General features: G+C 41.7%; 1 protein-coding gene across 10 annotated transcripts in view; it reads left to right on the top strand.

Annotated features, from left to right (window-relative positions):
• Positions 1-26658, top strand: part of BCAS3 (BCAS3 microtubule associated cell migration factor) — a 1590540-nt gene that overhangs the window by 32277 nt on the left and 1531605 nt on the right. For all 10 annotated transcript variants that reach the window (XM_077296228.1, XM_077296227.1, XM_077296225.1 and 7 more), the window contains 4 exons: positions 4322-4419; positions 7234-7288; positions 21993-22068; positions 23029-23135. In XM_077296228.1, coding sequence (XP_077152343.1) covers positions 4349-4419; positions 7234-7288; positions 21993-22068; positions 23029-23135 — 309 coding nt within the window. In that variant the 5' untranslated portion in view covers positions 4322-4348. The remainder of the gene's footprint in view (positions 1-4321; positions 4420-7233; positions 7289-21992; positions 22069-23028; positions 23136-26658) is intronic.

Here is a 26658-nt window from a genome sequence, read left to right as displayed (position 1 = left end):
TGGAACAATGTAAAAAAAAAAAAAATAATAAAAAAAATATATATAAAAAATACAACTAATTTTCGGGTCCTTTTTCTCCTGTTACCTCTGTGAAAATGCAAAATCTTGGACTAAATAACATTTCTGTGTGAAGTGTATGGTGTTTTGTTTTTTTTTTTTTAATGGCTCAACGTTCTACACTTCTGTGGAGCGCTTAGGGGTTCATGGGACTGGACACAGTAGATAATTTCTTTGAGGGGCCTAGTGTCCAAAATGGTGTCACTTGTGAGCGGTTTCCACTGTTTAGTAACATCAGCATTTGCTAATAATTCCAGCAAATTTTACTTTCAAAAGGTCAAATGGCGATTCTTCCCTTCTGAGCTCTGCTGTGCACCAAAACAGTAGTTTTTCACGTACTTCGTACTCAGGAGAAATTGCACAACAGATTTTGGGTTCCATTTTCTTTCCTGTTACTACCCTTGCAAACATGAAGTAATATTTTTGTGAAAAAAATAAGTGAAATGTTTTAATTTTTTCCTTCCACATTCCATTAATTCATGTGAAACACCTGAAGGGTTAATAAACCTCTTGAATGTGGTTTTGAACAACTTGAGGGTTGCTGTTTTTAGAATGGTGTCACGTTTGGGTATTTTCTGCCATATAGGCCTCTCAAATTCACTTCAAATGTGATGTGAAGTCCCTAAAAAAAAAAAAAAAAAAAAAAAAGGTTTTTGAAAATTTTTTGGGAAAAATTAGAAATCGCTGGTCAACTTTTAACCCTTATAACTTCCTAACAAAAAAAAATTGAGTTTAAAAAATGATGCTGATGTAAAGTAGACGTGTGAAATGTTATTTATTAACTATTTTTTGTGACATAACTCTCTGATTTAAGGGCATAAGAATTAACCCCTTTCTGCCATTGGATGTACTATTCCGTCCATGTGGGCTGGGCCCTACTTCCCAAGGACGGAATAGTACGTCCAGCGCGATCAGCCGCGCTCACAGGGGGGTGTGCAGCCGATCGCGGCCGGGTGTCAGCTGACTATCGCAGCTGACATCCGGCACTATGTGCCAAGAGCGGTCACGGACCGCCCCCAGCACATTAACCCATGGCACACTGCGATCAAACATGATCGCAGTGTTCCGGCGGTATAGGGAAGCATCGCACAGGGAGGGGGCTCCCTGCGGGCTTCCCTGAGACGTTCGGTACAAGGCGATGTGCTCACCTTGTGCCGAGCGTCTCCTCCCTGCAGGCCCCAGATCCAAAATGGCCACGGGGCTGCATCCGGGTCCTGCAGGGAGGTGGCTTCACAGCGCCTGCTCAGAGCAGGCGCCGGGAAGCCTCCCTGCTGTGCATGTCAGATCGCCGATCTGACACAGTGCACAGCAAAGTGTCAGATCAGCGGTCTGTCACTTTACTGTGATGCCTCCCCTGGGGAAAATTTAAAAATGTTAAAAAAAAAATTCCTAAATAAATAATAAAAAAAAATATATATATATTGTTCCAATAAATACTTTCCTTTATCCAAATAAAAAAAACCAAACAATAAAAGTACACATATTTAGTATCGCCGAGTCCGTAACGAGCCGACCTATAAAACTGTCCCACTAGTTAACCCCTTCAGTGAACACCATAAAAAAAAGAGGCAAAAAACGCTTTATTACCATACCGCCGAACAAAAAGTGGAGTAACATGCGATCAAAAAGACAGAAATAAATAACCATTGTACCGCTGAAAACGTCATCTTGTCCCGCAAAAAATGAGCTGCCATACAGCATCATCAGCGAAAAAATAAAAAAGTTATAGTCCTCAGAATAAAGCGATGCAAAAATAATTTTTTCTATAAGATAGTTTTTATCGTATAAAAGCGCCAAAACATAAAAAATGATATACATGAGGTATCGCTGTAATCGTACTGACCCGAAGAATAAAACTGCTTTATCCCTTTTACCAAATACAAAATTGTGCTGATGTAAAGTAGACATGTGGGAAATGTTACTTATTAAGTATTTTGTGTGACATATCTCTGTGATTTAATTGTATAAAAATTCAAAGTTGGAAAATTGCGAAATTTTCAAAATTTTCGCCAAACTTCTGTTTTTTTTCACAAATAAACACAGGTAATATCAAAGAAATTTTACCACTATCATGAAGTACAATGTGTCACGAGAAAACAATGTCAGAATCACCGGGATCCGTTGAAGCGTTCCAGAGTTATAACCTCATAAAGGGACAGTGGTCAGAATTGTAAAAATTGGCCCGGTCATTAACGTGCAAACCACCCTTGGGCTAAAGGGGTTAAAAGTTTGAAAGTTACAAAATTTTTGCCAAATTCCCTATATTTTCACAAATAAAACGAAATGATATCAAACAAATTTTAGGGAGTTAATACAGATATTGCTATGTAAAAAAACACGCAAACCTGAGTTAAGATCAGTTTCTGATGATGACTTTTAAGGGGATTGTGTGTGTATAACTTATGTAATACATGTCACATGCCAACACAAGAAACTCTCCTTTTTCAAACATAAACTTAAAGCACCACACCAGCTTATTTTTTATTTTTTTATTTCATCACTGTAGTGGTGCCATTAACGTAAGTTCCCTATTATACTTACCAGTCAGCATCTTCTTCTGTTATTGGTGTTGCACTTGTCATCTTCTGCAGGTTGTGATCTGCCTGATCACTTTGCAATGTAAGTCTATGACAAACAGAACAAGGCTCCCATACACTCCCATTGAGAGCTTGTGACTGTTACCTCTGATTTCCGGTCAATCAGAAGTTACGGTCACAAGTTGGCAGTGCATTACTGGAACAGCACCACGAGGAGCAGAATCCGGCAGCTTGTAAGTATACAGGGTGGGCCATTTGTATCGTAAGACAATTGTCTATGCTGTGAAGATACGAGATGTGCAGCATCTCAAACAACGGACACTGGAAGCCTGTGCTACCATTTCTTCTGTGGTGTTGCTATCAGTGTGTCAAGAGTGGGAGAAGGGGGTTGCATTGACAATCCAACACAATGGGCAGCACTTTGAACACATTTTATAAGTGGTCATAAACTTGTAAATAACTCATGAAAGAATAAAGTTACGTTAAAACCAAGCACACCATTGTTTTTCTTGTGAAATTCTCAATATGTTTGATGTGTCACATGACCCTCTTCCCATTGATAAAAATAAAGTTGGATCCAAAACGGCCAACTTCAAAATGGCCACCATGGTCACCACCCATCTTGAAAAGTTTTCTCCCTTCCATATACTAATGTGCCACAAACAGGAAGCTGATATCACCAACCATTCCCATTTTATTTAGGTGCATCCATATAAATGGCCCACCCTGTTTTAGAGGCAAGTTACTTACTTTAGTGACACCACTTCAGCGCTGTTATTTAAACCAGAAAATGGTTCTTTAAAATAAAAGCTTCTGGTGTCACAATTCCATCCCTAAGTGTATCTGGGATGCAGTTACTGACACCTCGGTCGTCCAGTGTGGTGCAAGGGTGTACTGAGCTGTCGGTGTCTTGATTGGCAGCTCAGACATCCAATCTGAGACAGGGAGGTGCTTGGCTGCCTTCAGGTGTTCCCTGTCCCAAGTGATTCCCCAGCTGCTTAGCTGGGCTGTCAGTCTCAGTCCCACATCTATGCCAGACATAGATTCAGCTCTGTGTGGTTTGTTTCTCTGTGCCCAGTGCTTTGCTTGTGGATCTTTTTGCTGCCTGACCTTGGACTTCGTTCTGACCATCTGTTTTACCTAGCCTCTTTGCTCTGATCCCTTATCTTCCTGGTATTCTGACCTCGGACTGTTACCTGACTGCCCCTTTATCTCTTCCCTCTGTTTACAACGTACCCTCCTGGCTTCTGACCTCAGACTCCTTGACTACCCTGGCTTGTCCGTGAGAAGGGGCTCCACATCACATCTTGGATTTGGGAGTGCAATTCCTATTTGGTGTTTGGAACGCCTTTTGTTAGAACACATATATTATAAGTTCCAGTTATATCCTAAACGCATCTAAAGATATTTTCTTAAGTGGGCGTCCTCTTTAACCTGCTATTGCCAACCAATTCTTTTTATCTTTCTCTCCTTGCTCCTTATTAGAGCTTGCATAAGTCCTTTTTGACCATCTGTGGCTTGCAATTCAGACTGTGGCTTGCAATTTAGACTTTCTTTAGCATGTCTGATAGATTAAATATGACCACACATTGCTATATGTGATGCAAGATAATATGAACATTAGAACTACTGATTTGCAGACAGTCATTTGTACAATGATATCCTAAGTCGTAATGAAATGGTTTGCAATGTAAAATCGGTCAGCCTAATTTTTTTTTCTTTTTCAGATCTTGTAAAATAAGTTACTAGTCATCATGACGACGGAATCTCCACGGCGCCCAAGTCGTTGTACAGGAGGAGTAATGGTCCGGCCTCAGGCTGTCACGTAAGAATATCAGTTGTGGTGTTCATGGTTTCTTAAAAATCATGAATCCTTACTTTGCAAAAAAACAAAAGCTTTAACTGGTTCCCAACCAGCAGCAAAAATATTCATTGGGGTTGGGTAAAGGTTCCAACTTTCCTCTCTATCATTCATTTTCATTGATCACCAAGGTGCAGCAAATGCGCCCACAAGGTCAGCAAAAGGAGCAGGGCTGTAGTGCTAACCCCAATCCTGGCTGTTTAACTTTTTTTAACTTTTGTATTCCACTATTAATAGCAACAGCTTCCTCTGTCATCTCAGCCTCCTAATAATGACCTCCGTGGTTGCCATCTTGGTACACCTACATTACTGACAGAATACATTGCAATGCAGAAGTATCATGGTGCATTATCTTAGTAATCAAGTCAATGCAGATTAAAGCCCTATAGGAGGACTAAAAAAAATCTTCAAAAAATTTTAAACAAAGGAATACAAAGCAATATGTTCTCCCTAATATAAATTCTTTACTCTGTAAAAAGTGTAAATGATAAAAAATCAATAAAATTGATATTTATTTTATGCACTTATATAGTGATATCACTGCGTCTATAGCTACCCAGTATTTGACATTACCTTAACATTATTTAACTTGTATCATGAGCGCCAGGGAAAAAAAAATGAGGGGAAAAAAACCCCAGAGATTGCCATTGTTGCTTGTCTCGCTCCTATAAAAAAACAATCAAAATGATATATGTACCCCAGAATAGTACTAGGAAAAAACAAGCCCTCACATTGCTTTGTTCATAGGAAAAGAAAATGTTATGGGCATTTGAATATTTATTTATTTTAAGTGTTTTATAGTGCCTCAGGAGTAAAGCATAAAAAAACTTTCAAAGTTTGGTATCCCCATAATCCTAACAATCTGCAGAATAGAGACGTCATTGTATATATTCTGCATGTTAAACGCTACAAAATCTATACTATAAATAAGAAAGCCAGCTTCCTGAGTTTTAGCAAATTCCTCCCATATCAATTTAATACGAACTTTAGAAAACAGATTTATGTATTCCACTAAGGTGCTATTGAAAAATACATCTCACCCTGCAAAAAGTCATCCTACAGCTGCATCAAAGGAAAAGTGAAAAGTTGTGGATCCTGAAATGTGTTTATGAAAGCTGTGTCCTGAAAGAGAGCATGAGAGCTGATACAATCTGCCTGTGGATTGGGCAGCATGTATCAAACTTTGGCTGTATGATCTCCGCCAGCTATGTTTTGACTCTGAAATGCAGCAGCGTTGCAAAGAAAAACATACAATAAAAGCCGTTGGGGAGGCACATAGGAGGCTAGTCAGAAAAGTGGTCCACTGTGGCTTCTCTCTGACCACTGTCCTGGAATGACAGGTCTCTCCCTATACATTCATGCAGAGAGAGACCTGTCACTCAAGGGGAATGGGGCGGGAAGAAGACGTAGGGGACCCGTCGGTCCAACTAGCCGCCTGTGCAGCTTTTTCTCCGGCGACTTTTAAAGTCTGTTTTTCTCTGAAACGCAGCAGCATTTCAGAATCAAAGATAACTGGCTAGTGTCTGTTATACATGCATCATGTGTCAGCAATCAGGTTCTTGTTAACAGGCCTTTGGTCTTTAAAGAAGACTTTCACTGGTTTTATTATGTTAAAATGGCCAGAGTTTAGATTCTATGTGGGCTTTAGCAGAGACCTTTTATTAGGAATGTTGACTTTTTTTTTTTCTCCTGCATGATTTTAACCAATCATAGTCAGGAGGCACCATGCAGGAAAAAAACCACGCCCCTAGAGAATGTCCGACCCAGCTTTCTTCTGTGTGAAACAAATGACACCCTTTCTTGGTTTTCTCACTAATCCCACTCTGGCATGTACTTTAATTACAAGAGGGGAAGGGGGTAGAGCAGAACTGTGTTTCATTACAAACCACCTTTTGCATCTGAAACTCTCATCGTGTGGGAGGAAGGAGAGTAGAGCAGAGCTGACAGTTCTGTGAGATGAGATCTGTAGATGCAGAAGTTTTGGTAATAACACACAGCTCCGCTGCTCTCCTTAATGATCTCCCTTGCAGCACCAACTGTGTCTTCATGTAGGGGAGAGCAGGGCTGTATAATCACATCTCACGCAGTGAAACCTGGGTCTGACTTTCTCTTTGGGTGTGTGTGTTTTTTTTTTGTTTTTTTTTCCCCTGCATGATGCTTCCTGCTTATGATTGGTCAATGTTAATGCAGGGGAAAAAGTACACACCCCAGATAAGAATTTCAGCTAATGCCCTTCGATCTTAGTGAATATTGTAATTTAAATTTGAATGCTAATATCTTCGCAATGGAGATGAGAAATTAAAAAAATAAAAACTACATTATATTCAGCTCTGCAGCTACTAGACCATGATTGCGGCCAGTTAAACAAGCTAAATCTGGTAAAAGGTCTTCTTTAAAGGTTAATGAGCAACACAATCTTATGAATCCTATTAATGATGTAGTATTTTACATTATAGTTTAACATGGATGCAAAATGAAGGCATGTAGAATCTTTGCGTGTTTATTAGATATCATTAGTAGTTGCTTCTTTAGTGGAGTTGTTCATTCTTATACTGCAATAGAATCTTCTTTGTTTCCTGAGATGATATATTTTTCAGTTTTTGTTTATTAGATAAGCATGTTTTCATTACTGAGATGTTCCTAGATGGTATTAATCTTACATTTATTGGTACAAGGCCAACGTATGATCCAAAGATGAGATGAGGCTGCTCTATTGTTTGTTTGTTTGTTTGTTTTTTGTCTTTTATTTATTTATTTTTTATTCTGCTTGTATTGCAGGGAGCAGTCCTATATGGAAAGTGTTGTTACGTTTCTGCAAGATGTTGTTCCACAGGTTAGTGCTTGTATTTAGTACTGAATTGGTATTTTAGGATGATACAGACACAGATTCTAACCTGATAAGTGAATTTGTAAGTGGGTGCTTTGTCGAAGTATTGTTTGATCCAGTCGATGCTCCTTTCACAATAGAGCATAAGTACTGAACATTATTATTAAAAAGTGATTCCGAATTTTTGTCACTTATCCAAAGGATAGGGAATAACTGTGGAACAGTAGGGACCACCACCAATCCTGATAACTGGATTCTGAAATGACTCGTCAGTATGTAGTAATGGTCATGCTTGCACTCCGTCTCTCTATTAATTTAAAATTAAATTGCCAGAAAGAGTCAAGTTCTATATTTAGCTATTTGCCCCATAAAGAGTGAATGGTAGTGGTGCCCATGCGTGGCCCCCGCTCCATTCCAATAGGACATTTCTAGGCTCTGAACTCAGGATCAATAAGGGTCTCAATTGCTGAAGCCCCAATGACTGACAAGTTATCACCTACTCAATAACTTTTAATGTTCAGAATGTGTATAATCTTTTTAGTGTACTTGATCTATTGTAGCCGTCAGTGTAGTTTAGCTGGACTTTCCGACCTTGAGAGAGTTCTTTTGGCTCATCAGTGTTGCTGAAATGGCACATTTGCTCTGTATACTACGAAATGGTTCGATATCACTTCTAGCATCCTCATGACTATCCAGAGACCACTGAGGCTCTAAAGTACTGAAGGGTCAAACAAGGCTATAAATCCAATTAGAAAACAGACCCTTGGCAATCCTATTTTGAAAAATTAATAATGGCAAAACTTTAGTGCATAACTCAATACAATAAAATTTACATTAAATCCAGGAGTATGTGACTGCAGGGAAAGTGTAGAAAAAGCTGACTGTGATATAATATTGGTAAGGCACATTCTAGTCAAATGACAGTAGTTTCATAATGCTTACAAAAAATGTGTTATATAAAGAGAATGAATGTCTCTAACAGGGCAAAATAATATTACAGCTCAGGTGCCAAACTCATGCCTGATGGGGGATATGGATCCTCTGGCAAAACGTCGCCAAAAATAATAAATTATAGTTGTGGACGGACACACACACACACACACACACACACACACACACACACACACACACACACACACACACACACACACACACACACACACACACACACACACACCCCATCCTAGAAACCATAGCCGCTGTGTCAGAACCAAAATAGACTTGGTCTCGTTGACAATCCAACCAAATTGCTCCAGAGTCTGTAGATCCATCTGCAGGCCCACTCAATTCTGAGCAAAGGATAGTGCTTTGACACGAATATCATCCAGATAGGGAGAAACAATTATCCCCCTGGGCTGTAGCAGTGCCATAACGGGGTCAGGATCTTCGTGAATACCCTGGGCGCTGTAGCCAGTCCTAATGGGAGAGCCCTGAACTGATAGTGATCTTGATTGACCGCAAAGTGAAGAAATTGCTGATGGGTACATGCAGATAAGCGTCTCAAATATCTACCGAAGAAAGAAATTCCCTGGCTTCTATGGATGTGACCACTGACCGGAGCGACTCTATCTTGAAGCGCTGAACCCAAACCCATTTGTTCAGGCGCCTTAAATATAAAATAGGCCACACCGAGCCGTACTTTTTGGGGATGATGAATAGGTTTGAATAATATCCACTGAAGTGCTCTGAAATGGAAACACCTACAATCACACCGCCCTGAAGCAGGGAAGCTATTGCCTGGTTTAAACTGACTCTCGTGCTGGGAGACATGGGAAAGCGAGGGCAAAAGAAGCAGTCCTGAGGTAGAGTGGTGAACTATAATCTGTAAGACGAAGAGATGACCTTCCTTAGGGTACCGTCACACAGTGCCATTTTCATCGCTACGACGGCACGATTCGTGACGTTCTAGCGATATCGTTACGATATCGTCGTGTCTGACACGCTACTGCGATCAGACATCACGCTGAGAATCGTACGTCGTAGCAGATCGTTTGGAACTTTCTTTCATCGCTTGATCACCCGCTGACATCGCTGGATCGTTGTGTGTGACAGCGATCCAGCGATGTGTTCGCTTGTAACCAGGGTAAACATCGGGTAACTAAGCGCAGGGCCGCGCTTAGTAACCCGATGTTTACCCTGGTTACCAGCATAAACGTAAAAAAACCAAACAGTACATACTCACATTCCGGTGTCTGTCCTCCGGCGTCTCAGCTTCTCTGCACTGTGAGCGCCTGCCGGCCGGAAAGCGAGCACAGCGGTGACGCGGTGACGTCACCGCTCTGCTTTCCGGCTATGGTGCTTACACAGTGGAGAGAAGCAGAACGCCGGGGGACAGACACCGGAATGTGAGTATGTACTGTTTGTTTTTTTTACGTTTACGCTGGTAACCAGGGTAAACATCGGGTTACTAAGCGCGGCTCTGCGCTTAGTAACCCGATGTTTACCCTGGTTACCCGGGGACTTCGGCATCGCTCCAGCGCCGTGATTGCAAAGTGTGACCACAGTCTACAACGCTGGAGCGATAATCATACGACGCTGCGACGTCACGGATCGTGCCGTCGTAGCGATGAAAATGGCACTGTGTGACGGTACCCTTACCCAAAGATCGTTGATTGCATTACCCCAAGCCATGACTCCTGAAAAAGAAGAATGCCCGAGTGGGGGCCACCCGTCAAGTATTGACCTTCCTTTTGCCCCTGGACTCTAACCCCTGATTCAGAAGGGTGTCCTGCAGTTGTTGGTCTAAAGATAGCGCTCCTGGGAGACCTTCGGTCTCACCTGCCAACCTGACTCGTCCGGTGCTGGAAACTGACGAAAATGGAAGGATCTGCAAGGTCCTGCGCCCCTGAAAAAGAAAGACAGCTGGCCCTGGACTCAGAATGCAGGGTGATTCTGCTTCCTGTAGTTTCTAAAATGATCTTATCTAGCCTGGTTCCAACTAAGCAAGAATAGTAGTCCTGTCAGCAATCATTTTGAATCTAGGTCTACCCTCTACAAAAAAAGAAAAAATCTCTGCCGCCCCTCCCGTTAATAAAATACAGCGGTCACTCAGAGAGGTGTCATCAGCCGACACCAAACTGTCTACTATCCCCCTCAGATGTCCCACTTCATATGGATCTGGGACAGACTCAGAACCAGAACTGGATTCTGAGGGAAGAGAATCCCTTGAGGAGTGAAAAAGGAATTTGGGCACCACCCCTGTGAAGATGACCGGGACGAGAAGGTAATTCGAGGCCATCTGCACTGCCTCCACAACTGACCATATTGGTGCGGGGTGGCTGGAGCATCCGAATCACTTTAAGCGGCTCATGACAGGGTTATACTTATCTGAAGGTCAGGACTCCTTTAACTTCTCCATGCACACACGCACTATTTAGGGTGGCGGGCAAGCACTCGTGACCAGAAAATTATAGTGCCAAGTGGAAGAATAACTACCTTTTTTATAGCATTCCTTTATGCATACAGTATATGAATAAATTGCAAAGCAATAGCAGATCATAATGCCAAATTGCAGATCCCACCAGTGCCCCCCTTCCATATAGGCATGTTGCTATAAATAGGTAGTTATTAACCTTTTATGCCACTTGGAACTATTTACATACATGCATTTCTCTCACTGAGGAGTGTAAGTATTTTTCCCCACCTCCTCTGGTCATCGGACTCCCATACGCCAGTCAGAGTAGTAATGCCCTGATGGCGGCCCTGTGTGTATGTATGAACAGTGGGAAAAATAAGGATTTGATACATTTCCGATTTTGAAAGTTATCCCACCTACAAAAAATGGAGAGGTCTATAATTTTTATTGTAGGCACACATAAACTGTGATAGAATCTAAAACTAAAAACAAGAAAATCCCATTGTATGATTTTTAAATTATTAAATTTAATCTTGCATGAAATACATATTTGATCACCTACCAACTAGCAAGAATTCTGGGTCTCACTGACCTGTTAGTTTTTCTTTAACCCCTTTCTGACATTAGACGTACTATCCCGTCGAGGTGGGGTGGGCCCGTATGACCACCGACGGGATAGTACGTCATATGCGATCGGCCGCGCTCACGGCCGATCGCGGCCGGGTGTCAGCTGATTATCACAGCTGACATCCGGCACTATGTGCCAGGAGCGGTCACGGACCGCCCCCAGCACATTAGCCCTCAGCACACTGCGATCAAACATGATCTCAGTGTTCCGGCGGTATAGGGAAGCATCGCGCAGGGAGGGGGCTCCCTGCGTGCTTCTCTGAGACCCCCAGAGCAACGTGATGTGATCGCGTTGCTCCGAGGGTCTCTTACCTCCTCCTCCCTGCAGCAGGCCCGGATCCAAGATGGCCCTGGCATCCGTGTCCTGCAGGGAGGTGGCTTCACAGCGCCTGCTCAGAGCAGGCACCGTGAAGCCTCCAGGAGCTGTGCACGTCAGATCGCCGATCTGAAACAGTGCACAACAAAGTGTCAGATCGGCGATCTTACACTATAACATGATGCTCCTCCCTGGGGCAATGTTATAGTATAAAAAAAAAAAATATTCACATGTGTAAAGAAAAAAAAAAAAAAAAAAAAAAAATCCCCAAAAAAATTCAACAAAAAAAATAAATATTGTTCCTATAAATACATTTCTTTATCTAAATAATAAAAAAAACAATAAAAGTACACACATTTTGTATCGCCGCGTCCGTAACGACCCGACCTATAAAACTGTCCCACTAGTTAACCCCTTCAGTGAACACCGTTAAAAAAAAAAAAAAAGAGGCAAAAAACAACGCTTTATTCTCATACCGCCAAACAAAAAGTGGAATAACACGTGATCAAAAAGACGGATATAAATAACCATGGTACCGCTGAAAACGTCATCTTGTCCCGCAAAAAACGAGCCGCCATACAGCGTCATCAAAGAAAAAATAAAAAAGTTATAGTCCTCAGAATAAAGCGATGCAAAAATAATTTTTTCTATAAAAGTTTTTATCGTATAAAAGTGCCAAAACATAAAAAAATGATATAAATGAGGTATCGCTGTAATCGTACTGACCCGAAGAATAAAACTGCTTTATCCATTTTACCAAACGCGGAACGGTATAAACGTCTCCCCCAAAAGAATTTCATGAATAGCTGGTTTTTGGTCATTCTGCCTCACAAAAATCAGAATAAAAAGCGATCAAAAAATGTCATGTGCCTGAAAATGTCACCAATAAAAACGTCAACTCGTCCCGCAAAAAACAAGACCTCACATGACTCTGTGGACCAAAATATGGAAAAATTATAGCTCTCAAAATGGGGTAACGCCCAAAAAAATTTTTGCAATAAAAAGCGTCTTTCAGTGTGTGACGGCTGCCAATCATAAAAATCCGCTAAAAAACCCGCTATAAAAGTAAATCAAACCCCCCTTCATCACCCCCTTAGTTAGCGGAAAATAAAAAAAATAAAAAAATGTTTTTATTTCCATTTTCCCATTAGGGCTAGGGCTAGGGTTAGGGCTACAGTTAGGGTTGGGGCTAAAGTTAGGGTTAGGGCTAAAGTTAGGGTTAGGGTTGGGGCTAAAGTTAGGGTTTGGATTACATTTGCGGTTGGGAATAGGGTTGGGATTAGGGTTAGGGGTGTGTCAGGGTTAGGGGTGTGGTTAGGGTTAGGGATGTGTTTGGATTAGGGTTTCAGTTATAATTGGGGGGTTTCCACTGTTTAGGCACATCAGGGGCTCTCCAAACGCGACATGGCGTCCGATCTCAATTCCAGCCAATTCTGCGTTGAAAAAGTAAAACAGTGCTCCTTCCCTTCCGAGCTCTCCCGTGCGCCCAAACAGGGGTTTACCCCAACATATGGGGTATCGGCGTACTCAGGACACATTGGACAACAACTTTTGGGGTCCAATTTCTCCTGTTACCCTTGGGAAAATACAAAACTGGGAGCTAAAAAATAATTTTTGTGGAAAAAAAAGGATTTTTTATTTTCACGGCTCTGCGTTATAAACTGTAGTGAAACACTTGGGGGTTCAAAGTTCTCACAACACATCTAGATAGGTTCCTTGCGGGGACTAGTTTCCAATATGGTGTCACTTGTGGGGGGTTTCTACTGTTTAGGTACATTAGGGGCTCTGCAAACGCAATGTGACGCCTGCAGACCAATCCATCTAAGCCTGCATTCCAAATGACGCTCCTTCGCTTCCGAGCTCTGCCATGCGCTCAAATGGTGGTTCCCCCCCACATATGGGGTATCAGCGTACTCAGGACAAATTGGACAGCAACTTTTGGGGTCCAATTTCAACTGTTACCCTTGGAAAAATACAAAACTGGGGGCTAAAAAATAATTTTTGTGGAAAAAAAAAAATAATTTTTATTTTCACGGCTCTGCGTTATAAACTGTAGTGAAACACTTGGGGGTTCAAAGCTCTCACAACACATCTAGATGAGTTCCTTAGGGGGTCTACTTTCGAAAATGGTGTCACTTGTGGGGGGTTTCAATGTTTAGGCACATCAGGGGCTCTCCAAACGCAACATGGCATCCCATCTCAATTCCTGTCAATTTTGCATTGAAAAGTCAAACGGCGCTCCTTCCCTTCTGAGCTCTCCCATGCGCCCAAACAGTGGTTAACCCCCACATATGGGGTATCAGCGTACTCAGGACAAATTGTACAACAACTTTTGGGGTCCAATTTCTTCTCTTACCCTTGGGAAAATAAAAAATTGGGGGTGAAATTGTTGTGAAAAAATATGATTTTTTATTTTTACGGCTCTGCATTATAAACTTCTGTGAATCACTTGATGGGTCAAAGTGCTCACCAGACATTTAGATAAGTTCCTTAGGGGGTGTACTTTCCAAAATGGTGTCACTTGTGGGGGGTTTCAATATTTAGGCACATCAGTGGCTCTCCAAACGCAAGATGGCGTGCCATCTCAATTCCTGTCAGTTTTGCATTGAAAAGTCAAATGGCGCTCCTTCGCTTCTGAGCTCTGCCATGTGCCCAAACAGTGGTTTACCCCCACATATGGGGTATCGCGTGCTCAGGACAAATTGTACAACAACTTTTGGGTCCATTTTCTCCTGTTACCCTTGGTAAAATAAAACAAATTGGAGCTGAAGTAAATTTTTTGTGAAAAAAAGTTAAATGTTCATTTTTATTCAAACATTCCAAAATTTCCTGTGAAACACCTGAAGGGTTAATAAACTTCTTAAATGTGGTTTTGAGCACCTTGAGGGGTGCAGTTATTAGAATGGTGTCACACTTGGTTATTTTCTATCATATAGACCCCTCAAAATGACTTCAAATGAGATGTGGTCCCTAAAAAAAAAAATGGTGTTGTAAAAATGAGAAATTTCTGGTCAACTTTTAACCCTTATGACTCCCTAACAAAAAAAAAATTTGGTTCCAAAATTGTGCTGATGTAAAGTAGACATGTGAGAAATGTTACTCATTAAGTATTTGGTGTGACACATCTCTGTGATTTAATTGCATAAAAATTTGGAAAATTGCGAAATTTTCAAAATTTTCGGCAAATTTCCGTTTTTTTCACAAATAAACGCAGGTAATATCAAAATTTTTTTTACCACTATCATGAAGTACAATATGTCACGAGAAAACAGTGTCAGAGTCATCGGGTTCCGTTGAAGCGTTCCAGAGTTATAACCTCATAAAGGGACAGTGGTCAGAATTGTAAAAATTGGCCCGGTCATTAACGTGCAAACCACCCTTGGGGGTAAAGGGGTTAAGAAGCCCCCCTATTCTGCATTCATTACCTGTATTAATTGCACCTGTTTGAACTTGTTACCTGTATAAAATACACCTGTCCACACACTCAATCACACTCCAACATCTCCACCATGGCAAGACCAAAGAGCTGTCTAAGGCTGTGTTTCTACGTGGCGTATTCCGAGCACTTTGGACGCAGTGGATCCCCACTCCGTCCAAAGCGATGCCGTCTTTTGTAAGCGCGGTGATTCCGCATGTGTTCATTGAACACATGCGGAATCACCGCATCCTATACATAGAACGGTGCTATTTATCTTGCGGAGACAGTGCATCTCCGCAAGATAAAAAGACATTCTGCTGTCTATAAAGACGCGCCACATGTGCGTAAACGCAGATTTGCCATCTGCGTTTTAGTACGCATAGTGGAGATGGGATTTCATAAATTCCCCTCCACTATGCTGTTACATCTGGATGCTGCGGATTGGACGCTGCGGATGTATGCAGCATCCAATCCGCAGTAAATACGCCACGTGGAAGCATACCCTAAGGACACCAGGGACAAAATTGTAGACCTGCACAAAGCTGGGATGGGATACAGGACCATAGACAAGCAGCTTGGTGAGAAGGCAACAACTGTTGGTGCAATTATTAGAAAATTGAAGACACTCAAGATGACTGTCAATCTTCCTTGGTCTGGGGCTCCAAGCAAGATCTCAACAACAGAACCAGAGCACATGTTTCAAAAGGAAACAGAAAGGGCTATTTAGCACTAAATAGTGGTAAAGAACCCAAAGCCTGCAAAAAAGGCCACCCACTCCATTCTGATAATGAAAACAAAGAGGATAAAGGAGTATAATGGGTATACAAATTTATTAAATATACAAGAAGTCAATACATGCATTAAACCACATAAAAATAGAATGTATACAAAATTGAATACAAGGTGCATAAGGATGGAGAGCGGAAACCGATTTCCCCCCGGTGAGCGGAGCCCAGGTAATAAACCAGTCTGTAAAGATCAACAGACTGGTAGTGTGCAAAGCCGCAAGAAACCACCTAACTCATGAGTGCAGTAAAGTGACACAAAGTCACTAGTAATGGGCGATGAAAGATGGTGCTTACCGCAAGTAAGGTGGGCTATCCAGAACACCGGGCTGGAACCAGGATGCAGAGACCCCCATCTCGCCTAGTGGGATAAGGATGATTCTAAGAAAGGTCAAGTATTTGGTTCAGAACTACATGGGAGGCCATGGTCAATGACGTGTGTGTGTGTGTGTTTGTGTGTATGTGTATAGACATAAATGAACACAATGAGGAAATGAAGTATTTGATACTACCGATTTTGCCAATTTTCCCATCTACAAAGAATAGAGAGGCCTGTAATTTTTTTTTTTTTTTTTTAAATCATGTATTTTTTATTAAAGCATATGACACGCCATTAACACAGTCCGATACAATTTCCAGACAAATACCGTACATTAGATACATGACCTGATAATATATTTTCATTTTACTAAACAACACCCTTACCACCTAACCAACCCCCCTCCCCCTCCCCCCAATCTCTTGCCCATTATCCAATACAACCATCTGACAGCATCACCTCTTGAGAAAAGATAACAAGCTTTACAAAAACACACCTGTACATGTAGGAGTCCCCCCAGAATCAACTACACAACACCCATTCTACTTTGCAGTAACTCAGCAGACGCCACACCTGGGTAATCCATCCATCCACCCCACACATTTTCAAATTTTGTATTCTGACCTCTCTTACTGTATATATTTCTTTCCATAAGGACAATAAAATTTATCTTGTTGATAAATTCCTTTTTCCCTGGCGGTTTTTCATCCAACCAGTGCATTGCGATAAGCTTTCTTGCAGCATACAACAATCTTGCGATAGTCAGCCTTCCACATTCATCCATAGCAATATCATCCATACAGCCCAAAAGGCAAGTCAGCGGGTTACGCACCACATCTACTCCTGTCACCTCCTGGATCAAGTTAAGCACCTTCACCCAAAAGGGTTGTAGGCAAGCACACGACCACATCATATGTAGCAGATCAGTGCTTTCCTCACCACACATGGGACATTCTGAGTCACCTCTCAGTCCTGCCTTCCTCATCCATGCCGGGGTCCTGTACACCCTATACACCAGGTATAACTGTGGCACCCTCTTAGCCTCACTCAGGGAAGCCCTGGGGATATATTGAAGTATGGACTCCCACTGGGACTCCGACAAAGGGCCCACATCCGCCACCCATTTGTCCTTAATCCTTAACGGATGCTTCCATAAAAAGGTATCCATCAGACCCCTGTACATCAAGGTGATGAACCCCCTCATACTCCTCCGAGGCCCAATAAGATTCAACAAGCTATCTGACTGCAGATTCACGCGCGACACCTCATTTTGACAGTTTAGGGCATGTCTCAACTGCAGGTACTGAAAGAATGACTTCTAGGTTAAAGGAAACTCAGTCCTAAGTGTCTTGAATGTTTTAATAACATCCCCATCAAGCAACTGAGACATGAACCAAATGCCAATGCGCCTCCGCTCACCGAACCCCCGCAATCTCATGAGCTCTGCCAACCTAGGTTCAAACCAAATTGGCGTATATCTCGTAAATTCCGTTACTCCCCTCCATTGCTTAATTTTTTGCCATACCTTCCCCATCATAGCTATTGTTGGGAATTTTTGGGGGTTAATTCTGAATCTACCTGCTTCAAGACTGGCTAACAATGGGCCCTTCCCTACCGCGCGTTCAATGATTATCCCCGCTGAAGAGCTCTGTTCTGGCTCTCCCCAACCTACTATGTGCTGGCATTGAGATGCTATATAGTAAATCTATGGGTTGGGGACCGCCAGACCAACCTCATGTTTTGCCCTTTGCAGATGTTCCAGTTTGATGCGCGCCCGTCCACCCCTCCAAATTAAATCCCTAAATAGAGTATTGATCCTATAAAATTTACTCTGAGGCAGCCACACTGGAGCATTATGCAAGATGTAGAGGAGCTGAGGCATAAGTATCATTTTGATCAAATTGGCTCTGCCTGCGACCGACAGAAATAGCTTCTTCCAGGCCCCAATCTTCTGCTGGAACTTCCCAAGCAAAGGAGTCAGGTTGAGCCGCACATAGTCCTCTATTTTGTCCGAAACCACAATGCCCAGATACTTAAACTCATGTACTACTCTTAAGGGAACCCCAGGGTCAAGAGTCAGAGGAGCCGCCGCGTCCATGGGCAACAACACAGACTTCTCCCAATTAATACATAATCCGGAAAGAGCCCCAAATTTAGAAATACTGTTCATAGCGGCCCCCAGAGACTCCTGTGCATCTTCCAAGAACAATAACACGTCGTCAGCGTACAGAGGCCTGTAATTTATATCACATGTATATGTGAACTGTGAGAGACAGAATCTTAAAAAAAAACAAACAAACAAAAAAAACCGAATGTCACATTGTATGATTTTTACATTATTTATTATTATAACACCATTTATTCCATTGCGCTTTATATGTGAAAAGGGGTGTACATAACAAAAAATAAGTCCAATAATCTTGAAGAAAATGAGTCACCGACTGGTACAGGAGGAGACCTGCCCCTGCCCCCGAGGGCTCACAATCTACAAGGGATGGGTGAGGATACAGTAGGCTAGGGTAGAGCTGGTCGTGCAGTGGTTTGGTGGAACAAGGGTCACTGCAGTTTGTAGGCTTGTCGGAAGAGGTGGGTCTTAAGGTTCCTTTTGAAGGTTTCCATCGTAGGCGAGAGTCTGACATGTTGTGGTAGAGAGTTCCAGAGTAGGGGGAAAAATCTTGTATGCGATTGTGAGAAGAGGAAATAAGAGGGGAGTAGAGAAAAAGATTTTGTGAGGATCGGAGGTTGCGCGCAGGTAAGTACCGGGAGACTATCACAGTTGTATGGAGGAGATTGGTTGGGGATGGCTTTGCATGCCATGGTTAGGGTTCTGAAATGAAGTCTCTGGGCAATGTGGAGCCAGTGAAGGGATTGTCAGAGAGGAATAGGGAGGGGCATTAGCACTTTATTCCATGAAATGAGTATTTCATACAATAGAAAAACATAATTTAATATTTGGTACAGAAACCTTTGCAATTACAGAGGTCAGACATTTCCTGTAGTTCTTGACCAAGTTTGCACACACTGTGGCAGGGATTTTGTTCCACTCCTCCTCCATACAGATCTCCAGATTTTTCAGGGTTCGGGGCTGTCGCCAAAGTATGATGTTTCCCCCACCATGCTTCAAGGTTGGTTGGTGTTGTTTGGGTTGTACACATCCTTCTTCCTCCAAGCATGGCAAGTGGAGTTGTTACTAAAAAGTACTATTTTGGCCTCATCTGACCACGTGACCTTCTCCCATGCCTCCTCTGGGTCATCCAGAGATATGCTGGCATGTGCAGTGGGAACTTGTGTGCCCGGCAGGATTTTAATCCAAGACAGCGTAGTGTGTTACTAATGATAATGTTTGAGACTGTGGTCCCAGCTCTCTTCAGGATATAGACAAGGTCCTGGCATGCAGTTCTGGGATGACTCCTGACCTTTCTCAGAATCATACTTGCCCACGAGTTGAGATCTTGCTTGGAGATTGACAGTCATCTTGTGTTTCTTCCATTTTCTAATAATTGTGCCACCAGCTGTTGCCTTCTTACCAAGCTGCTTGACTATTGTCCTGTAGCCCATCTCCGTTTTGTCCCTGGTGTCCTTAGACAGCTCTTTTGGTTTTGGCCATGGTGGAGAGATTGGAGTGTGAGTGTGTGGACATGTGTTTTTTACACAGGCAACAAGTTGAAACATGAGCAATTAATACAGATGAGTGCACAGTATGAGTTTTTCTTTAAAAAAACGAACAGGTCTGTGAGGGCCAGAATTCTTGCTGGTTGGTAGACGAGCAAATACTTATCTCAGGCAATAAAATGCAAATTAATTACGGTATGTAAAAATCATACAACATGATTTTTTATTTTAGATTCTGTTTCACAGTTGTGGTGTACCTATGATAACAATTACAGACCTCTCCATTCTTTGTACGTGGGAAAACTTGCAGTGTGTCAAATAGGGGTGTGTGTGTGTATATAAATATAATAGATACATACATACATACATACAGTACAGACCAAAAGTTTGGACACACCTTCTCATTTTAAGATTTTTCTGTATTTTCATGACTATGAAAATAGTACATTCACACTGAAGGCATCAAAACTATGAATTAACACATGTGGAATTATATACTTAACAAAAAAGTGTGAAACAACTGAAAATATGTCTTATATTCTAGGTTCTTCAAAGTAGCCACCGTTTGCTTTGATGACTGCTTTGCACACTCTTGGCATTCTCTTCATGAGCTTCAAGAGGTAGTCACCGGGAATGGGTTTTCACTTCACTGGTGTGCCCTGTCAGGTTTAATAAGTGGGATTTCTTGCCTTATAAATGGGGTTGAGACCATCAGTTTTGTTGTGCAGAAGTCTGGTGGATACACAGCTGATAGTCCTACTAAATAGACTGTTAGAATTTGTATTATGGCAAGAAAAAAAGCAGCTTAGTAAAGAAAAACCAGTGGCCATCATTACTTTAAGAAATGAAGGTCAGTCAGTACAAAAAATTGGGAAAACTTTGAAAGTGTCCCCAAGTGCAGTGGCAAAAACCATCAAGCGCTACAAAGAAACTGGCTCACATGAGGACCCCCCCAGGAAAGGAAGACCAAGAGTCACCTCTGCTTCTGAGGATAAGTTTATCCGAGTCACCAGCCTCAGAAATCGCAGGTTAACAGCAGCTCAGATTAGAGACCAGGTCAATGCCACACAGAGTTCTAGCAGCAGACACATCTCTACAACAACTGTAGAGGAGACTTTGTGCAGCAGGCCTTCATGGTAAAATAGTTGCTAGGAAACCACTGCTAAGGACAGGCAACAAGCAGAAGAGACTTGTTTGGGCTAAAGAACACAAGGAATGGACATTAGACCAGCGGAAAGCTGTGCTTTGGTCTGATGAATCCAGATTTGACATCTTTGGTTCCAACCACCGTGTCTTTTTGCGTCACAGAAAAGGTGAACGGATGGACTCTACATGCCTGTTTCCCACCGAGAAGCATGGAGGACGAGGTGTGATGGTGTGGGGGTGCTTTGCTGGTGACACTGTTGGGGATTTATTCAAAATTGAAGGCATACTGAACCAGCATGGCCACCACAGCATCTTGCAGCGGCATGCTATGCCATCCGGTTTGCGTTTAGTTGGACCATCATTTATTTTTCAACAGGACAATGACCCCAAACACACTTCCAGGCTGTGTAAGGGCTATTTGACCAAGAAGGAGAGTGATGGGGGTGCTACGCCAGATGACCTGGCCTCCAGTCACCAGACCTGAACCCAATCGAGATGGTTTGGGGTGAGCTGGACCGCAGAGTGAAGGCAAAAGGGCCAACAAGTGCTAAGCATCTCTGGAAACTCTTTCAAGATTGTTGGAAGACCATTCCCAGTGACTACCTCTTGAAGCTCATCAAGAGAATGCCAAGAGTGTGCAAAGCAGTCATCAAAGCAAAAGGTGGCTACTTTGAAGAACCTAGAATATAAGACATATTTTCAGTTGTTTCACACTTTTTTGTTAAGTTTATAATTCCACATGTGTTAATTCATAATTTTGATGCCTTCAGTGTGAATGTACAATTTTCATAGTCATGAAAATACAGAAAAACCTTTAAATGAGAAGGTGTGTCCAAACTTTTGGTCTGTACTAATATATAGATGTATGCTCTTATGTGGAGCAGATTTCTCTTTGAAAGTTGTATATTTTTTTTCTTGGCTGTTCACTTTCTCTTGCTCCAGTTTGGTGATGCTTTCTAACTCTGGCAGCAGAAAGGTTAGGTGTACCGCTGGTTGCAAGCCTATCAGCAAGGAATAGCTTGTTCTTTTTTTATCTGCAAGGAAAGGTTTTATTGTGAAGAGGTTAAATTACAAGGGTATCTATATTAACACTCATGGTTTTGTTTTTGTTTATTTTCTTTGCTTGTATTAGGCTTACAGTGGATCACCTACAACTGACGAAAAAGAGAAAATAGTTTGGGTCCGATTTGAAAATTCAGATTTAAATGGTAAGGCTATTATGTTTTGCCAATACCATAATTATTATTATTACCCATTATTTCTTGACATACTTCTTAATAACTTTGTTTTGCTAGTATACAGCTTGGAAGTCAAAGCATAAAATGGCATCAGTAATTACATTTCCTCTTTAGTGAAGCTGTAGGACTCGCCTAGATGGATTTGTTTCACAGAGTGAATTCTAGACAACAAATACAATTTTTTTTTTTCCTTCCTTTATGCAAAATAAGTATCTCTAAAGTAATTGCTACTAGTGATGAGCGGACGTGCTCAGATAAGGTGTTATCCGAGAATGCTCATGTGCTAACTGAGCATCTTCTGCGTGCTCGAATAATCTGTCCAGGTCCCCGCAGCTGCAAGTCTCACGGTTGTTCAAGAGCGGCCACACATGCCGATTCCCTGCATGTGTTATGGCATGCTTGGATAACGCCTTATCTGAGCACGTTCACTCTTCACTAGTAGATACCCATATTGATAACTTGGGCTAACTATTGTGTATAGAGGATAATTAATCTGGTTATCAAAATAAATCTCCATAAAACAGTTATTTTATTGAAATATCTTTTAATGATCCCCAAAACAGCACACACACAAAAAAAAAAAAAAAAGCTAAAAACCACACTGCAGTTCATGAGTATTCATCTCTACTTAGACAAAAGCGAACAAATAGAGATCGATGCTCCCTGCTTGTCCCTATATGTAGTACTGCCGGACTGCGGAGGGTGGCACATTAAAGATGAGCACAAATGTTTTCTTTTTTTGGGGATTTTTAAAGATTCATCTTTAAAATAAAATAATTGATTTATGAGGATTTTTTTTTTTTTTTTTGCCAGATACTGCTAACTTGCCACAGCTGATAATTAGTTGGCAGGAAGGGAGCACTGTGATTGTGCCTTTTTCTGGTCGATATTTTTTTTTTTTTGAGACCATTGTCTATTTGTCGATTCCAGATGCGTACCGGAATATGGAGTTTCATGAAATGCACAGTACGGGGAACGATCCCCCTTTGCTTTTGATGATTGGATACACAGATGGCCTGCAGATTTGGAGTATACCGGTAAGTGCAATGTTTTCCAAAACCCTGCAGGAGACTTTTCTGTACAAAGAAAAAGTGGTTAAGATGCTCGGCGCTATCTACCAGGTTGCTGCCTTCATTTCCTGTTCACCTGTGCTAAGTTTCAGAAATCTCTCCATGCGTTCCTTTGTTTTTTTGTTTTTTTTATGTAAATGACCCACAACTGCATTCTCTCACCTTGGGTGCAATTTTTTCATGTCCAGCCCCAGATGATGCATGTTTGGGTTTTTTGTGAGTTATCTTTAGAAAATGAGATTATACATGCTAATTGATCTCTTTGCTGCCTAATTAGAATTCTAGTCTAAATTTGTTCTTGCACATTGGATAAATGTTTGTAGGTCTTGATGACTTTAGCTGAAGTTTTAATTCCTTCCCTAGATGGCTATTTTTTTCATTTTTGTATTATTTTTTTACCTCCGTTTTCCAAGAGCCATAACTTTTTATAATATTATAATAATGATACTAATAATAATTATTATTATTATTTTATTTTTCCCTGGACATCGCTATATGAGGGTTTGTTATTTTCAGATCGAGTTGTACTTCTGATTGACACCATTCATTTTATTATATAATACTAGATGGTGGCCCGATTCGAACGCATCTGGTATTCTAGAATATGCATGTCCACGTAGTATATTGCCCAGCCACGTAGTATATTTCCCAACCACGTAGTATATTGCCCAGCCACGTAGTATATTACCCAGCGACGTAGTATATTGCCCAGCCACGTAGTATATTGCCCAGCGACGTAGTGTATTGCCCAGCGACGTAGTATATTGCCCAGCGACGTAGTATATTGCCCAGCCACGTAGTATATTGCCCAGCGACGTAGTATATTGCCCAGCGACGTAGTATATTGCCCAGCCACGTAGTATATTGCCCAGCGACGTAGTGTATTGCCCAGCGACGTAGTATATTGCCCAGTTACGTAGTATATTGCCCAGCCACGTAGTATATTGCCCAGCCACGTAGTATATTGCCCAGCCACGTAGTATATTGCCCAGCGACGTAGTATATTGCCCAGCCACGTAGTGTATTGCCCAGCGACGTAGTGTATTGCCCAGCGACGTAGTGTATTGCCCAGCCACGTAGTATATTGCCCAGCCACGTAGTATATTGCCCAGCCACGTAGTATATTGCCCAGCCACGTAGTATATTGCCCAGCCACGTAGTATATTGCCCAACCACGTAGTATATTGCCCAGCCACGTAGTATATTACCCAGCGACGTAGTATATTGCCCAGCCACGTAGTATATTGCCCAGCGACGTAGTATATTGCCCAGCGACGTAGTATATTGCCCAGCCACGTAGTATATTTCCCAACCACGTAGTATATTGCCCAGCCACGTAGTATATTGCCCAGCCACGTAGTATATTGCCCAGCGACGTAGTGTATTGCCCAGCGACGTAGTGTATTGCCCAGCCACGTAGTGTATTGCCCAGCCACGTAGTGTATTGCCCAGCCACGTAGTATATTGCCCAGCCACGTAGTATATTGCCCAGCGACGTAGTATATTGCCCAGTGACGTAGTATATTGCCCAGTGACGTAGTATATTGCCCAGTGACGTAGTATACAGCACAGAGCCACGTAGTATATTGCACATTGACGTAGTATACAGCACAGAGCCACATAGTATATTGGCCAGTCACGTAGTATATTGCCCAGCTACGTAGTATATTGCCCAGCCACGTATGTCACAGATACTCACCTTCCGAGGGCCCCTTGTAGTCCTGTCGCCTGTGAGCGGTGCACATGGCAGCTTCCGGTCCCAGGGTTGGTATGAGCGCAGGACCTGTGATGACTTCGCGGTCACATGACCGTGACGTCATGGCAGGTCCTTCTCGCGCAGGACCTGTGATGACATCGCGGTCACATGACCGTGACGTCATGGCAGGTCCTTTTCGCATACCATCCTTGCCACCGGAACCTGCTGCTTGCATGGAGCGGTCACCGGTGCGTCGCGAGGAGTGGGAAAGGTGGCAGAAGGTGAGTATATAATGATTTTTTATTTTTTTTTATTATTTTTAACATTAGATCTTTTTACTATTGATGCTGCATAGGCAGCATCAATCGTAAAAACTTGGTCACACAGGGTTAATAGCCGCGGTTACGGAGTGCGTTACCCGCGGTATAACGCGGTCCGTTACCGCTGGCATTAACCGTGTGTGAGCGGTGACTGGAGGGGAGTATGGAGCGGGAGCTGGGCACTGATTGCAGGGGAGTAGGAAGGGACTAATCGGACTGTGCCGTCGCTGATTGGTCGCGGCAGCCATAACAGGCAGCTGGCGAGACCAATCAGCGACGCGGGATTTCCGTGACGGAAGTTGCCGACAGAAAGCTGGAAGTACCACTTAGACAATTATATATATATATATATATATATATATATATATATATATATATATATATATATACTAGAAATTGGGGGAAAAAATATTCCAATTGCAGCAAAATTGTGAAAATAGTGCAAATCCACAATTGTTTTTAGGGCTGTTTTTATTTGTAGCAAAACCTCATTAGGTAGATGCTAATCGCCCCCTTATTGGGGGAAAAATTCCTTCACCGCTTTTCTCAACTTCCTGGACAGTCCATAAAAATAGGGCACTTATTGCCCTGTCCATTAATAAAAAAATGTGCTGCATCTGTGATTTTTTTTTTTTTTAAGCTAAATAAAGATATACAGATACTTTAAACTGTAATAATGATCTATTATAATTTTCCAATGTATCCATAAAAAATATTGTCCATCAGTATTGTATTTTACCTCAGTATTTAGAAGTCAAAACCAGGAGGGGTGATAAATACAGAAGTGGTGATGTGTTTCTATTATACTTTTCCTCTGATTGTTCCTCACCTGGTTTTGGCTTACAAATATTGAGGTAAAAAAAAACCTCGCCAAATATTCAGTGTGTGCACGTGGCCTAAGGATTTGTTCAGATGGAGCCAGTCACATATGCAATTTTCAGACTTGACAATTGAATGAATTAAGTAATTTTAAAAGCTACTTACCTTTTTCATGTTGATTCATTGTATGGTGTACTTTTAAAATGTTACGGGCGTACACTTGAAAAGAATGAGGGTTTTTTTGTCTTTGAATTTTCTTTTATACCTACAGTACAAAGAATGAACACTAGGTGTCACCAAAACATTACACAAATGTCTTGCAGCTTGCTGTACTGTCCTACAAAATGGGCTCTCGTGTTTTAAAGCCGTGTTTTAAAGCCGAAGAAAAATGGATTTCCTGTTAAATGTGCAGAACGATTTACAAAAAAAGTTTATATAATTGAATATCTAAAATATCAGCCGAATTGTCTTTATTTTTAATTTTATATTTTCAATTTTATCTTTCCTTTAGTATTTAGAATTTTATCTTAATATTTTACACAGTGAGCAAAAAAATGAAATGTAAATGCAGGAAAAAAAAGATTACAAAGTGACTGGAGCATTGAGGTTTTTTTTTCTATGTCTTAGTACTGCAGCTCATATGCAAGTTTTTATT

Source organism: Ranitomeya variabilis, chromosome 3 (assembly GCF_051348905.1).
Source record: "Ranitomeya variabilis isolate aRanVar5 chromosome 3, aRanVar5.hap1, whole genome shotgun sequence".
Taxonomy (NCBI): Eukaryota; Metazoa; Chordata; class Amphibia; order Anura; family Dendrobatidae; genus Ranitomeya; species Ranitomeya variabilis.
This window is presented reverse-complemented; position numbering and strand designations above follow the sequence as displayed.